Raw genomic sequence first — 14,543 nt, 5'->3', positions numbered from 1 at the left:
TGCCATTCAAATCATCTCCAATCGATAAGTTAGCCTCAAGTGATTATCACTCTCCTAATATCCTCTCATATATGTTCATCTCTGAAGTGCCTCTCGTTCCAATGCTGCTCCTCTAAGTCTTTCTTTCTCTCCTGCCTCATTATGGGGTTCCCGATGGATCCACGGATGCAGAGGATCATCGATAATGCCAGTGCAAATGTTCAGGATGATGTGTATCCTATGATTCCATTTTCTCGTGCGAATACTTTACCTCCAGCTCAGCCAACATTCAGCCGTCACTTCAGCAATAACAGCAGTCTCCAGGACGTTTTTTCTTTTAGACCTCCTCAGGAACAGATTCCACGACCTCCTCAATATGATCCCTTTGGTAAGCTCCTTTGAGTTCTCCAGTGCATATCACAGATCTAATTGTGTGGATGCACAGATAGACAAGGCTTGCAATCTGATGCCGTACAGCAACATGGCACTGGAGCTCCACGAATCTCGCTCACACCGAGAAGTTTGCTGGCTGCTCATGGGTCTACCGTTGCGGGCGGCGATACTTTTCATACTTATGGCAATCCAAACGGAGCTTATCGAGTTGCAAATCGGGCTTCAACACTGGCAAATCTCCGCACACAGCCTCCAAGTATGAGGACAACCCAACCACCAAGATCACTTAACGATACATCTACGTTCCATTATGCAGATAATCGATTCAGCCAACTTCAACCGCGGAGACAACAGCCATCTCCGCCTTTCATTTTGTGTGAGTGATTCTTTTGCAGGCAACCCTGATGCATGGTAGTAGACTAACTTTTACAGCTGGACAGAGCTTTACTCCACCCGGATACCGAAGCCCTTCTCCGAACCTCCCAGGATCCAGCCCAACCAGACGGATTGTTAGCCGCCGAGAAGCTCGTGCAAGTCAACGGGCAAGATCTCCGGAGCCCCAATCCGTATACGAAGAGAGTCCACCGCACGAAACGCTAGATCCTAGAGGCGCTTTTGAACTTTCTCATGCCCCTCCCATGATAAATGGCATCCAGTTGGTATCAACGCGTGAGCTCCCTGACAGGGTTCGGTCTGTCTTTCCATTCCCACTTTTCAATGCCGTGCAATCGAAAGTTTTCCCCGCGGCTTATAAGAGCGATGATAATCTTGTCGTCTCTGCCCCTACTGGTGGTGGCAAAACTGCAATCCTTGAACTTGCTATTGTGAGGCTCATTGAGTCACATTCATCTGGACAGTTCAAAATTGTCTACCAGGCTCCTACGAAATCACTGTGCTCTGAGAGGGCCCGAGATTGGGGAGTGAAGTTTGGAAATCTGAACATCGCCACGGCTGAATTGACTGGCGATACCGACGCAGTAGAGGTGCGAAAGGTTGGTAGTGCAACGATCATTGTTACGACACCTGAGAAATGGGATAGCATTACCAGGAAGTGGAAAGACTATATCAAGCTGCTTCAGCTCGTGAAGCTCTTTCTTATTGATGAAGTCCACATTCTGAAAGAAAACCGAGGTGCAACGCTTGAAGCTGTTGTTTCGCGGATGAAGTCTATTGGTGCCAATGTTCGGTTTGTGGCGTTGAGTGCTACAGTTCCCAATTCTCACGATATCGCAGTGTGGCTAGGAAAAGATCACACGAATACCCACCTTCCTGCTCACCGTGAGACATTTGGGGAAGAGTACCGCCCAGTGAAGCTCCAGAAGCATGTTCACGGCTTTGATAGCACCATCAATGATTTTGCATTTGACTCGTATTTAGACGGGAAACTACCAGCACTTATCGCCAAATATACACACAAGAAACCGATAATAGTGTTCTGCTTCACGAGGAAATCTTGTGAGAACACTGCTGCGAAACTTGCAGAATGGTGGGCGAGTTCTCGTGTTGTCGATCGTGCTTGGCCTTCTCCTACAACGAGGGTACCAGTGAGCAGCAAGGATCTCCAAGATCTAATTGCCAGAGGCGTTGCTTACCACCATGCTGGATTGGATCCAGGTGATCGAATGGTGATTGAGAAATCGTATCTGAATGGGCAAATCAGCGTGATATGCTGTACGTCAACGTTGGCTGTCGGCATTAATCTTCCTTGTCACTTGGTGGTTCTCAAAGGCACGGTCGGATACCAGGATGGCGGACTTGCGGAATATTCAGATCTTGAAGTCATGCAGATGCTTGGGCGAGCTGGGAGACCGCAATTCGATGACTCGGCCGTTGCAATAATCATGACGCGGCAATCTAGCATTGACCGCTACAAAAGGATGATATCAGGTCAGGATGTACTTGAAAGTACGCTGCACTTAAATCTCATTGAACATCTGAACTCGGAGATTGGCCTTGGTACTGTCCGTGATCTATACTCCGCAAAGCAATGGCTTGCCGGAACGTTCATGAGTGTCCGCATGAAGCAAAATCCTACTTACTACAAATTCAGTTGTGATACAGGAAGTAGAGATCCCGACGAGAGACTGGAACAGGTCTGTGAGCGGGATATAAAAATGCTTCAAGATACCAAGCTCGTCACTTCTGACCAAAGATTCATATGCACGGAATACGGCCAGGCAATGTCAAAGTATATGGTAAAATTCGAGACTATGCAGCTGCTACTGAGCATCCCCGAACACGCGGGAATGGGCCAAATGGTTAGTGAATCTCACAAGCTTGAGTTTTGGAAACTAATTTTGATAGTTGCATATCATATCTCAAGCCTCGGAATTTAAAGACCTGAGAATGAAACCGACAGAGCGGGCGGCGTTCCGAGAGTTCAACAGGTCGCCATTTATCAAATACCCTGTCAAGGAGAATGTCTCAGCAACTGCCCACAAAATTTCGCTCATCATACAAGTTCAACTTGGTGGCGTGGATCCTCCCAACGACAAGGAGTTCAATAGGAGGCAGTACCAGACCGACAAAGCCATAGTATTTGAACGAATCCATCGACTGGTTCGATGTATTGTCGACTGCAAAGCAGTTGATTGTGACGCACTGGCAACGCAGAACGCCTTGGAGTTGTCAAGAAGTATATCTGCGGAATTCTGGGAACATCTCCCATTGCAGCTAAGACAGATTCCCAGCATTGGGCCGGCAGTTGTCAAGAAAATGGTTACAGCTGGAATAAATAGCGTTGCAAAGCTCATTGCAACTGATTCCGCGACGATTGAGCGGATTTTGACCAGGAATCCGCCATTTGGCCACAAGCTACTAGACTCCCTGAAATCATTCCCGCGCCTAACTTTGAGTGTAGAGGTCATGGGCAGAATTGTCAAACTAGGCCAACTACCCAAGGTCAAGATCAGGGCGCGGCTTGACTTGAAAAACCACAAGGTCCCGTTCTGGAGGCATCGGCAGATCTCATTGACTTTCGTGGCTGGCGTCTCCAACGGGAACCTGGCGCACTTTTGGCGAGGGAATATTAAGAATCTGGAGAAGGGGTTCGAAGTGCACTTTTCTACGGAGTTGTCGAATTCTAGTGATGCAATAAGCTGTTTCCTTGCCTGTGATGGGATTATTGGGACGGTTCAGTCTGTAATTCTAGCACCGAATATTCCTGACTCGCTCTTTCCTGTGGTACAGCCTGCACAGAAGGTTGTTCCCAAGGTCATACTCAGCACGGATGATGGTGGCGGAGACAGCGATGCTGATTTTGAATGGGATGATGACATTCCAGACCAGGATTTACTTGCTGCTGTCAAGAGTGCAGAGGAGTCGGCTGGGCACGCAGTGGATGACAATACCGTGTCCGACCAGTTCATTGATATTGATGATATTGCGAATCAGCAAACAACAGCTCCTGAAGAACATGACAATGTAGAGCGACCCGAGCCAGTTCAGATGGCTAATGGTAAATGGACATGCAATCATATATGTGGAGGGGGAAATGCACTGAAGAACGGTAAAACTTGCAAGCACAAGTGTTGCCATGAAGGGCTGGACAAGCCACGCAAGTTGCAGAAGAAGATAAAGCAAGATGCTAGCAAAGAGACGAAGAAAACGCCAGAAGAAACTGCTGATGCAGAGGTGTCAAAATCTGTAAATAAGTCAATGACCCAACAACTGGCTCTCAAGGAATTTGATAAGAATGACTATCAGTTTGACGACATGGAGATTATCGACCTTTCAGAAAACAGGCCACCTCCTCGTTATGAGAAGTTCGCTCCAAGGGACTATAGAAAGCTGCATGCTCTGCACTCGAACGTGTCTAATTCGGAACCAGTTCAGATGCTGAGAAACAAGAAACCGCTGGCACAATACGGAAATGGCACAAGGCCGTATGACGCATTCCTGGAGAAGAGTGGCCCAAAAGAAAATACTGATGGGGATGGTTTGAGTGGGGACGATCTCCCTTCTCCACCATGGCTTCTGGAGCAGGGCGATGCATCTGCTGATGATACATACCCTGGGTATATGGCCGATTTGGCAGATTCAGGGACTCCATTTGGAGATTTTGGGGACGATATCCCGGACAGTTTGGTTTATGAAGCCGAACAACTGCCTGGGGGAGAGCAAATTCCCGAAGCAGAGCCAATGCTTGAAGCGACGTCTAGCTTCGTGGATGCTGTTCTCGACTATGACAAATATACGGCGAGCAGTAACCGAGTGAGTACGACCGAGGGGATGGTTTTGAAGCGAGGAGGGTCCACAGATCTATTGCAGCTGCCTGAGAAAAGGGTGCGGGTGGATGATGTACTCTCAGATGAGCAAAGCCACTTTGCCTCCTCTGGGACTAACGCTGAGACTGAAGTCCACGACGAGACAGGAGAAGAGATGGGGGTGGAAATTCCAGTGAAGAAGGAGGTGCTCAGGCCGGACTGGTTGGGAGAGTTTGACATGGACTTTGTGGCTATGTTTGAAGGGAGCGTGGATTTTGCTGTGTGAGACTTCCTGGCAATGTATTGCTTCAATGGCTGGAAAATGAGTTGAAATTTTGGGATGTGTGACCATATAGCTCGGTTTGTTCATCGGCTTCCATGAGGAATATATTTTGGTCGAATAGAAGGGTTTGCTTTTGGCTCTAGAATATATTATTCAATTCTACACACTCACTCAATGCCCAATGGAAAAGGGCCGAACACATTATTGAAAAAAAAAAACATTTGATATCATTTCATCTATCATCTCTCGCAACAATAGTAACTAAAACTAGAACAGTCCCCACGTAGCCGCTGCCAAACCCTGCAGCTGTCTAGTTCGCAAATCACCTTGGGTCTTTTGATATCTACTGAAACACCAACATATGCACACGACTCCTAACAATGTGATGATACAACTTAGCATGCATGAATCCCCTTGTTAAATCCATTATTAGACATTAAAGACCTCGGCTCTGTTTTTACAGCGGTTGTATGTGTTTAATGATAGGCTGTAGGCCGCGAGACCCTGGCCTGATATCCGCCTTAGCGGTTAGGGGAAATAGAGGGCCACTTCTAGAGCTTGGCGTAATTGGAAAGCGCACAAGGTATTTTGAAACTTTGCGTCACTTTCGAGGTATTTTCATTTTAGCGCAGACGAGTTAAAGCTTGGTAGTGAGCTGGATACAGAGAAGGAAACTACAGGCGCCGGTAGTGATCTAAAAATAGTTGCCATGCGCAGTTCAGCAACGCTAAGATTAACTTCCATGAAATGATCCCGCACAGGGTCATCTTTGCCAATAGAGCAAAACTCTTCATTATCAACAGCACGGATCGTCGTCCCTGTCATCCCGAGCCCGGTTTCCGCTATACTGCTGCTGGTTGTACCCGCGTTGCTGGCGCCCTCCATTCTGATCTTGCGCTCTGTACCCCATGTTTTGCTGCTGGGTGTATGGGGTGCGCTGGTCGGTGCGCACGCCGCGTGTCCTGGACTTGGGCAGGCTGTGGAACTCCTGTGTTTCGCGGTCCTGTGGGCGCGGAAAAGTTTTAGCAATGGTTAGACGACGGGACGGGGCAGGACGGGACGGGACGGGGCTGCGTACGTCGTACTGGGAACTGTTGCTGTTCCCCATGGTTGCTGCCGTTTCTGGTTCTTGCTGTCGTCGTGAAAGAGAGGGATGATAGGTATGGGACAAGGTATCGACTAGAGGAAAGGAAGAGAGCTGTGAGAGGGGAGTGGGCGAGGCTGGATATTAATATACTTTAGTGCTATCTATGGATGTGCAGACCCCAGCTCAGCTTTAGTGTATTTATACTCGTAGAGTATTGCCCCAGCCTCACTGACGTCTGTTCCTTCCACTTCCCTGGAGCAATACATAGTTTTACCATCCCGTTCCTTTCCCAGAGCAAGTGGTTCACGGAGACCTTAAAAACTTCTAACAACTAGTTAGTTCATCGGATTTATTCTTTGCGGGCCTGAGATGCATACTGATAAAATAAACATTGATTCTATATTGGTTTTTCTCCCCGACTGAATCGAGTTAGAGGCTCCATTCCTCTCTGGTCTCGCGACCTCTCTGGTCTCGCGACATATTGGTTGTTTTTATTGTCATGTGCGTGCTTGGACCGTGGAAGGATCCGCGCCATTCCACTTTGGGACCTATCTTTCTATCCTTAGATAGCTCCAATCTCTCTAATATCTCGTGAATTTTAGCCATACATATTTTCCTGAAATGGCATTATAGTATAATTTATAGCAGAAGCGAATGATTGTTGTAAATATTGCCTGCCATTTGCTGCAATGGACCCCGCGGCTGAAACCGACTATGGTATGGCAATCCTCGCCGAAGGAACGGCAACATACTCGGAGCCAATCGTTGAGTATATATATCTAATTCCGCGGCTGGTCTACCGAGTTCTAGCTAACACAGTCAATTCAGTATTGTTGCCGTCCAAGGACTGGGATCACACCCGTACTGGACTTGGATGCGTAATGGCACCAACTGGCTTCAGGATCTCCTTCCCAAAGTAGTGCCAGGTGCCCGTATCTCAGCATGGGGTTGCAACACGCATTATGTTGGGCGTGTACCACAGTACAATCTGTATCAATGTGGCAGCAGTCTGCTGAGGTCTCTTGATTTGCATAGGAGCAAAGTGAGTTTGAAAACGCTCTCAGGGTTGCAATTTCTGATCACCTTGTCGTTTCGATTCAGAACAAGGCGCGACCACTTATTCTCATCGGCCATAGCTTTGGCGGCATAATTATAAAGAAGGCAAGTCATCGATGGTAGTATAAAGCGTTTGACTTTCTAATATTTGTAGGCTCTCGTCACTGCAGCACTTGATACAGACAAGTACTCTCTCCTGTGTGAGTCCGTGGTTGGTATCATATATCTCGGCACACCGCACACCGGGACCACGGCCGCGACAGCAGCAAATAAGATCTTAACAATTGTGAAGTCTATAGACTTGGCCATGGTTAACCTGTCCATTATACAAGAGTTAGAGAAAGGATCTAGTACACTATTCGAGCTGCAGAGTAGCATGCATGCCCGTTATAAGCACTGCAAAGTGATTTGTTTCTATGAAACTGTACCTGACAGTAAGACCAAGGTGATGGTAAACATTTTAGGTCTGAGAATCACCTATGATAAAGTGCTAAGAGTTTTAGATTGTGCCGCAAGAGTCGGCTTGCTTGGCCGACAGCAGTGATGGATGTGCTTTGGAGACAGACCACAGCGGAATGAATAAATTTGATAGTGCGCACGATACTAATTTCATTAAAATCAGCGAAGCAATTAAGTCCTTTTATCAATTGGCAAAACAAAGCGACTTTAGAGGTAGTGGGTGGCCTAATTATTAGGCTTGTAGCCTAATACATGGGCAGAATTGAAGCTAATGTTGTGGTTACAGTTAGCCTCGGTGGACTTCGGGGAGAAGGTAACTCCCATTCTAGAGCCTTTATTTCAACTCAATATTCTAACCCTCGAGTCACAGGAAAGGTGTTACAAAGGTGGGAACAGAAGGCATATATTTCTTGAACTCAGCTAATTCCACATAGGAAAGGTGGCTATCCTCGCCGAACTCTTTCGAAATACTTTAGTGGTAGGGAGAAAGAGCTTGGTCTCATAGACGCCGCTTTTAAGGACGAAGATGAAGAGGATGATTCCCCAATCACAGTAGCCATCTACGGGATGCATGGGATGGGCAAGACCCAAGTTGCACTTGCCTATATCCGTAGGAGCAAACGGAAAAGAGACGATGTTATCTGGGTTGATGGAGATAGCTTTGAGAGCGCACGTGCGAGCTTTATTGGGACTCTTGGCCTCTCCTCTGGCGATCCGGATGCTATTTCCAAAACTTGCAGGTGGTTGGAAGAAAGGGCGGAAAGTGGAGGGAAAGGGTGGTTACTTGTAATCGACAATTTCACATCCCATGCTGTCTCTTTCTTTGAACACCTCCCAACGGATGCGCCGGCGGGTAGGATACTGATTACTACAAATGAAGAGGATCTTGCAAATCTAAAAACCACAGATTCGGGACGAATCCAGAGGTGCATTCCTCTGGAAAAAATGGAGGAATCGGACTCTTTGAATTTATTTCTTAAAAGCTGTGCATTACCGCCCACAATCGAGACAAAGGAAGAGACGAAAGATCTAGCAAGAGAAATCCTTCACCTTCTCGGTAACTTACCCATCGCCATTGCCCAGGCGGCCTCTTACCAGAAAAGAGATGGTCGACATCTGGAAGGTCTCTTGGAGGTACTGAGCAATAAAGATGGCAAGATGAAGGTAAAAGAAGACGCGAGAGGTATACTCTGATGCTGGAATGCTGACGGTACTTTAGGTTCTGGGCCACCGCTACAGTGCTATAGATACTTCGATACGCCCTTTGGCAAAACTCTTTAATGTTGCATTCTCAGAGCTGGAGGAATCATGTCATGACCGAGCGGATCTCCTGCGGCTACTGTCATTTTTGTGCCCCGATAATATACCCATTCGGCTGTTCTCATCATTCAAGTACGAAGAAATAGCTACTCCTTCAATGGGAACACGAAAAAAATCCATTTGGAGTTGTTTCAGACGACAAACAAGAGCCACCCCTGCTATCCAAAAGCCCCTATTGTGTCGAAATGTCAGGAATTTGCTTGGAGATACGACGAGACGACAAGAGGAACTTTATCAGCTCAAAAAAGCATCTTTGCTAGAGCAGGCAGTAGAAGGAGATCATACGACTGGACTGTCATACACCATGCATGATCTTATCTGCTTCCTCATTCAGAGCCTTGGGGTAGCTCCTGACACGGAATTAACCTGGTTTACCCTCGCATCAGATATTCTCTACGCAGCGATGACCGAACAGCTAGAACCAAAATCCGAACAATTTTTGTTGAACCGAGCGATGTGTGTACCGCATATCACCGCACTGGCGCGTCTCGACGTGCTGGGGCGCTACCGAGTACCACAGTTTGCGTATATTTGCCATCTAGCAGGCGACTACTTTTACGACACCTACGAGGCGGCCGAGGCGGTAAACATGTACAATATAGCTGTATTTGATCGGGAGAGGGCATATGAGGAAGGGTTGGAGCTGGATGAATATAATCTCCTCGTGTCATTAAAGGACTTGGGAGATGCGGAGCGCGAGCTGGACAACTACGAGGCGGCCCAGAAACACTTTGATCGAGCGCTGACGGGTTGGACTGCCATTATGGGTCCAGATGCCCCTGTTACTCTTCAGTTGCGCACAAACATGGCAATGCTAGCTGGAACTCAGGCCCAATATGCTACTGCGGAGGAGCAGTATAATAAGGTCATACAAAGTATGGGACGCGCAATGGAAACGGAAACAGAACTGTCCTACGCGAAAGAGGGCCTGGCAGTGATATATCGAATGCAAGGACTGTATGTCAAGTCAGCCGAATGCCTTCAAGAGGTCTGCGACATGCAGAAGCGCGACCAAAGCCTACATGAATATCATCCCCAGTTGATACAAAGCCAGCAAAACCTAGCCATCGCGTATTTCGATCTCGGCCGCTACCACGAGGCCGAAAGACTGCTCATTAACATTCTGGAGAGATGTAAGGAGAAGTATGATGACACCCACGAAATCACCAGAGGGGTCGCGATGAACTTAGCGATGGTTTGGGTGTATCAAGGCCGCTTCGAGGATGCAGAGGGCATGGCGCTGCGTGCCATCGATCCCTCCATGATGGGCTTTGACCCGATCAAAGAATGCACCCGCTCCAAGCGGCCGTACCTAATCGACGCGCTTGAGATTCTGGCGCGGACACATGAGGATCTACACAAGAACGCCGAATCCGAGGCAGAATATAATGTGGTGCTTCAATCGCGCAAGTCTGTCCTGCGGCCAGACCATCACTTCATCTTCCGAGCGAAAGAGGGTCTGGCGCGGGTCTATGGAGATTCTGGACCAGAGAAAGCAAGCCGCGCTTTCGCGATATTTGAGGAAGTGCTGGATAATCATAGAAAGGAGTTGGGAAACGAGCACCCGGACACGCTGCTTACGCTGCACAATTATGGGACTTTTCTGAAGAGGCAGGGAGAGAAGAATGTGGGAAAAGCTCAGCGGGTCCTGGAGGCGGCGTTTGAGGGGAGGACGCGTGTGCTGGGGCCGGAGCATCCGCTTACTTTGGTGAGTAAGGCCTCTCTCGCGGGGATGGAAGTAGTGGAATAAGGGGACGTGTAAATAGAAAAACCGGTGATGCTATGAACTATAGAGACACTTGGATATCAAAAATTAGTCTTGTACAGCACCTTGTTGGCTAGTGCCATGATGTACTCTCTATACTCCGTATAGACGAAGACGATACAAGAACAGAGACAGCAACACTAAGAGTCTATATGCCGTTATAACCTCTGTAACTGGTTGCACTATACCACTAGGCTGTACGGCGCGAGTAGTGTCCGCAACGGTCGACCACACTAGTTCAAAATCCCCCAATGGACACTACGTCATTACCCCCTTCCCCACAATCCCCTCCCCCACATTACACTAAGGAAAACAGCCACTCGAGGGGTAAAGGGGAACGATCTATGACGCAATGACAACCCAGGGCCAGAAAATCCAGCTTCTCACACCACTCTCACATCACTCCATAAAGGGTCTTCATCGTGAACCCCGATATTTCACTCCAAAAACACATACAAAACCACCACGAGTTACCCACAAATACCCCAATACCCCGCAAATCAACCCCGGATTTCAACGTCGCGAGACGCAATAACACACACACACCCATCCGCGAAAATGGTCGCCGAAACCCCCAAGCTGCCGATGTTGCACGCGAATAACAGGCAGGAGATTGGAATCATGGTCGGCTTCATCGCGGTGTTCATCATCGTTACAGCGCTTTTCTCCTTCCTCTGGAGCTCTAAGAATAAGCGTCATGATACGTTTGAGGTGGAGCGCCAGAGGGGTCTGAAAGAGAAGGGATGGGGAATGCAGGGGTGGGATAGGGAGGGGAGGGTGAAGAGGGAGGAGAATGGGATGGGTGGTGTGTTTGAACATGCTGAGGAGGTGGATCGGCCGGGACAACAACAGGAGGCGAAGCCTGAGTAAGGGGTAGGAGGGAGAAGGGATATTGAACTAGATATTAGGATGTGGTGTTTTGCTGCGGATACCATCCGTTAAGTTCACGATTGTATAATATTGGATGTTGGAGTATTCAATTAGTTTCAAATGAGACGACTGTATAAGTCACTATGGTATAAAATAAATATATCAAAACCCCTTCGCATCATGTCATGCGTCAAACCCCCCCATGCGCCTTGCTAAGATACAATCCCATTCCCAAGAAGCCTATATCGCATAATTCTCCGTATGCAAGAAAATCTCATCCTTACTATCATCTCCCCAGATATCCGCCTGCAGCCCCGCCACCGCATTCGCGACATCAATACGCATAGCCGGCGGTCCACACACAAACACGCACGTCCTTCTCCCCAGGATACCACGTCCATCCGCACCACCCGTCGCCATCTCCTTGAGCATATACGCCAAGTCCGGGCGACCATACTCAGTCGACCAACCCTCCTTCTTCTTGAGCGGGTTCACGAAGGCGAAGCGCATCAAGTTCTTCTGGAACTCGGTTGGTGTGCTCGGGAAGCCGAAGTCGAAGTCTGCAGCTGCAGAGGGGGCGGGTGCGCCGGTTGAGGGGATGGTGATAGAGAGGTCGAGGGATTTGCCGGTGCGGACGTGTGCGGGTGGTGGTGGGGGAGGGAAGGCGCCAGAGCCTTGCGAGGGGGTTGATTGGTGTGATTGGGGCCCATCGGATAGCTGGGGAGAGAAAGAGGCCCTATTGGGAGATGGCGGGGCGTATTGGAAGTGTGGTGCATTGCGGCCGGGAGATGGAGGGGGGAAGTGGAATTCGCGGTTGCTGCTGAGCCTTGATGAGTTCGGCGAGAGGTAGTTTCGTGTGGCGGAGTGGTCATCGTCCGAGCTTTCTCTGCGGCCTTCTAGGGCTCTAAGTGATGCCCTTCGTGCAGAGCCCGGATCGGCTGGGGCGCCATTGTAACTTTGTTTTGGAGGTGGTGGGAAGACGGTCGGCTGTAGGTGTTTTTGGCGCGGTAAGGCCGTAATAGCATCCTGGTCTTCCTCTCTCAATTCTCGTTCTCTCTCTGGATCACCCTGTGCCTCGTCTCGGATCAGCGCCGAATTCCTCTTCGACGCAATACCCGCCACAAAGCCGTCTAGCTTGTCGTGGAACATATTACTGAGAGGCCTTGGCGCGCGCTCGCTGAACCCTTGTATCCTGCTCTGCCTTACAGCGGCAGTCACGAAAAACTGGCAAGTTACTGTGTCCGGCGGTGCAAACTCGCGGCAGATGCGAAGTTCCTCTCGGAACCAATCCATCGCCTCAAGCCTCTTCAACGCCCAGATAACTTCGATCTTAAGGGTCACCGCCTTTCCATCTCTCATTCTTTTGATGAGATTCAAGAGCTGTGAGACAATTGCTGTAATACCACTTCCGCCTCCAATCAAAACGACCGTCTCAAAAGCTGCAAGCTCTCTTTGCATTCCACCGTATGGCCCATCAAGGTATGCTCGATACGTCTGGAACGGGCCCTTCTCGGTTGCCGTCTCGAGCACTTTGCGAGTAAAACCACCGAATGGACGGAAAACTACAGTGCAATCTCGGTACAACTCGCCGTAATCAGAGGGGAAATCTTCACTGCACAGAGACGAAATTGTGAATGGATGGTTGTCGAAAACGGAGATTCCGGGCATTCGCAGGTATACGAATTGGCCTGGGCGCCACTTCATCTGCGTGGGTATAGTGACCTTGATCGCATTCTCAGCCATCAGTTGGACAGCCGCTTCATCGCCGACGAGGAATGATAGCCTCCTCGGGTTCATCCAGTTCAAATTGAACGCTCGGATGAAATAAGAGAGTGCCCAGATCGCAACGGTGGCGTAGAGATAACTCCAAGACGTGAGAAAGTTGCGGCAATGCCAGAATAGCAAGCCGACATAGGCTACTGAGACTGGTATGTGGAGAACGAGGAATAACTCGTACGCCATGCTGCGCAGAAATGGCAGGGACCCGATGCAAAGCCATCCTAGAGGTGCGAGACAGGCGATTCCCGTTCCGAAGATGTATCCACTGGTATTTGGAAACAGGAGTTGGAACTGTTCATAGCCCTTGCTATCGCTGGCTGCCTGCATGTAAAACGGCACTGTGTGCACGAGTGCGAGGAACAAGCATAGATATCCGCCCCATCTATGCAACACATTTAGCCTCTCGTGGCTAATACCCGTTAACATCGTTATCAGATTCGCTTTCATGGATGAAGCCACAATCCATGGAGTCATGGCCACAGCCAGCATCCCGGCTCGGATAGCAACGGGAGGGGAGCCGAAAGCCATGCTTTGCCAGTACAGTGGCTGTGGTAGGAAGCAGTAGAGAGCAACGAAGGCCAATGCGATAAATATTATGCCCACCACTGCCAAGGAGGGAAAGCTAAGGCGCTTCTTCTTATAATAGTTGATTTCTGGAATCGGGCGATAAAAGATCCATCGAAATAACGCCAGCGTATCATTGATGAAGTTTATCGAAGAGGCAGACGATTGATAGTCCGGTCGAATTGGCTTCTCAATCTCGCGCGGGAAGAGCTGATCAACCGTGTTACTTGTTTCCATATTGCTCATGGCATATTCCGACTCTGGCGAATAGGCCAGCATGTGCTTTTGCACCTCTGTTTTGTACAGCGCCTGTCTCATCTTGTCTGTCCACCAGTGGTATACACGCGTTGCAGAAACCAGAAACACCATCACCGCGCAAAAGTATGTCCAGCCCAGCGCATATTTTCCAGCCTCCGTCCACGGATCGACAGTGTTTGCTTCGATCTGGCCCGGTAGACTGGACTCCGTCGTTGGTATGTTTACTCTCCTTGCTAATTCCGCAACCGTATTTGACGCACCCTCCACCCCTTTCCCTATAAATGTCGACATCCTGTAGCTGACGGTGCACTTCGGAGGCGGCTTCGTCGGTGTTCAGGTTCGTGAGGCGCACAGAGTCTGTGGCTCGTTATTCGGTCCTCTGACCCAGCTGGTTGATGTCGCTTTAATCTGGTCGCTGCGCTTCATGGAAGGTCGGGCGGGAGGTGGCCCAGGCTCAATCGCAAGAACAGGGTATATCGATTCGTATTGGGAGTAAGCGGCGAGACCTCTGAGAGAAATGCCAGA

At 49.1% G+C, this 14,543-nt stretch overlaps 5 protein-coding genes across 5 annotated transcripts; 3 read left to right on the top strand and 2 right to left on the bottom strand.

Annotated features, from left to right (window-relative positions):
• Nucleotides 1-69: 69 nt before the first annotated feature.
• MER3 (Sec63) lies at nucleotides 70-4,987 on the top strand. The gene is made up of 4 exons (XM_018272212.2): nucleotides 70-367; nucleotides 425-748; nucleotides 805-2,630; nucleotides 2,677-4,987. The coding sequence occupies exons 1-4, from the start codon at nucleotides 142-144 to the stop codon at nucleotides 4,861-4,863; spliced, it is 4,563 nt and encodes a 1,520-aa protein (XP_018132984.1). The 5' UTR covers nucleotides 70-141; the 3' UTR covers nucleotides 4,864-4,987.
• A 508-nt stretch (nucleotides 4,988-5,495) lies between these two features.
• Nucleotides 5,496-6,406, bottom strand: VE01_02705 (uncharacterized protein). The gene is made up of 3 exons (XM_018272211.2): nucleotides 6,325-6,406; nucleotides 5,939-6,271; nucleotides 5,496-5,863 (listed from the first exon to the last, which is right to left on the bottom strand). The coding sequence occupies exons 2-3, from the start codon at nucleotides 5,966-5,968 to the stop codon at nucleotides 5,657-5,659; spliced, it is 237 nt and encodes a 78-aa protein (XP_018132948.1). The 5' UTR covers nucleotides 5,969-6,271; nucleotides 6,325-6,406; the 3' UTR covers nucleotides 5,496-5,656.
• A 149-nt stretch (nucleotides 6,407-6,555) lies between these two features.
• On the top strand, nucleotides 6,556-10,683 carry VE01_02704 (uncharacterized protein). Its single transcript, XM_059463467.1, has 9 exons — nucleotides 6,556-6,716; nucleotides 6,776-6,989; nucleotides 7,049-7,108; nucleotides 7,158-7,454; nucleotides 7,507-7,675; nucleotides 7,749-7,775; nucleotides 7,833-7,848; nucleotides 7,897-8,626; nucleotides 8,682-10,683. Exons 1-9 carry the CDS (start codon nucleotides 6,637-6,639, stop codon nucleotides 10,530-10,532), a joined length of 3,444 nt encoding a protein of 1,147 aa, XP_059319926.1. The 5' UTR covers nucleotides 6,556-6,636; the 3' UTR covers nucleotides 10,533-10,683.
• A 261-nt stretch (nucleotides 10,684-10,944) lies between these two features.
• On the top strand, nucleotides 10,945-11,417 carry VE01_02703 (uncharacterized protein; the record flags this gene model as incomplete). The annotated part of the gene is made up of 1 exon (XM_018272209.2): nucleotides 10,945-11,417. The coding sequence occupies exon 1, from the start codon at nucleotides 11,106-11,108 to the stop codon at nucleotides 11,415-11,417; it is 312 nt and encodes a 103-aa protein (XP_018132982.1). The 5' UTR covers nucleotides 10,945-11,105.
• A 240-nt stretch (nucleotides 11,418-11,657) lies between these two features.
• VE01_02702 (uncharacterized protein) lies at nucleotides 11,658-14,309 on the bottom strand (the record flags this gene model as incomplete). Its single annotated transcript, XM_018272208.1, has 1 exon — nucleotides 11,658-14,309. One exon carries the CDS (start codon nucleotides 14,307-14,309, stop codon nucleotides 11,658-11,660), a length of 2,652 nt encoding a protein of 883 aa, XP_018132981.1.
• Nucleotides 14,310-14,543: the final 234 nt, after the last annotated feature.

Source organism: Pseudogymnoascus verrucosus (assembly GCF_001662655.1).
Source record: "Pseudogymnoascus verrucosus strain UAMH 10579 unplaced genomic scaffold scaffold_8, whole genome shotgun sequence".
In the NCBI taxonomy this organism is placed as follows: Eukaryota; Fungi; Ascomycota; class Leotiomycetes; order Thelebolales; family Thelebolaceae; genus Pseudogymnoascus; species Pseudogymnoascus verrucosus.
The sequence above is the reverse complement of the archived record's forward strand: the minus strand, read 5'-3'. Positions and strand labels throughout refer to the sequence as shown.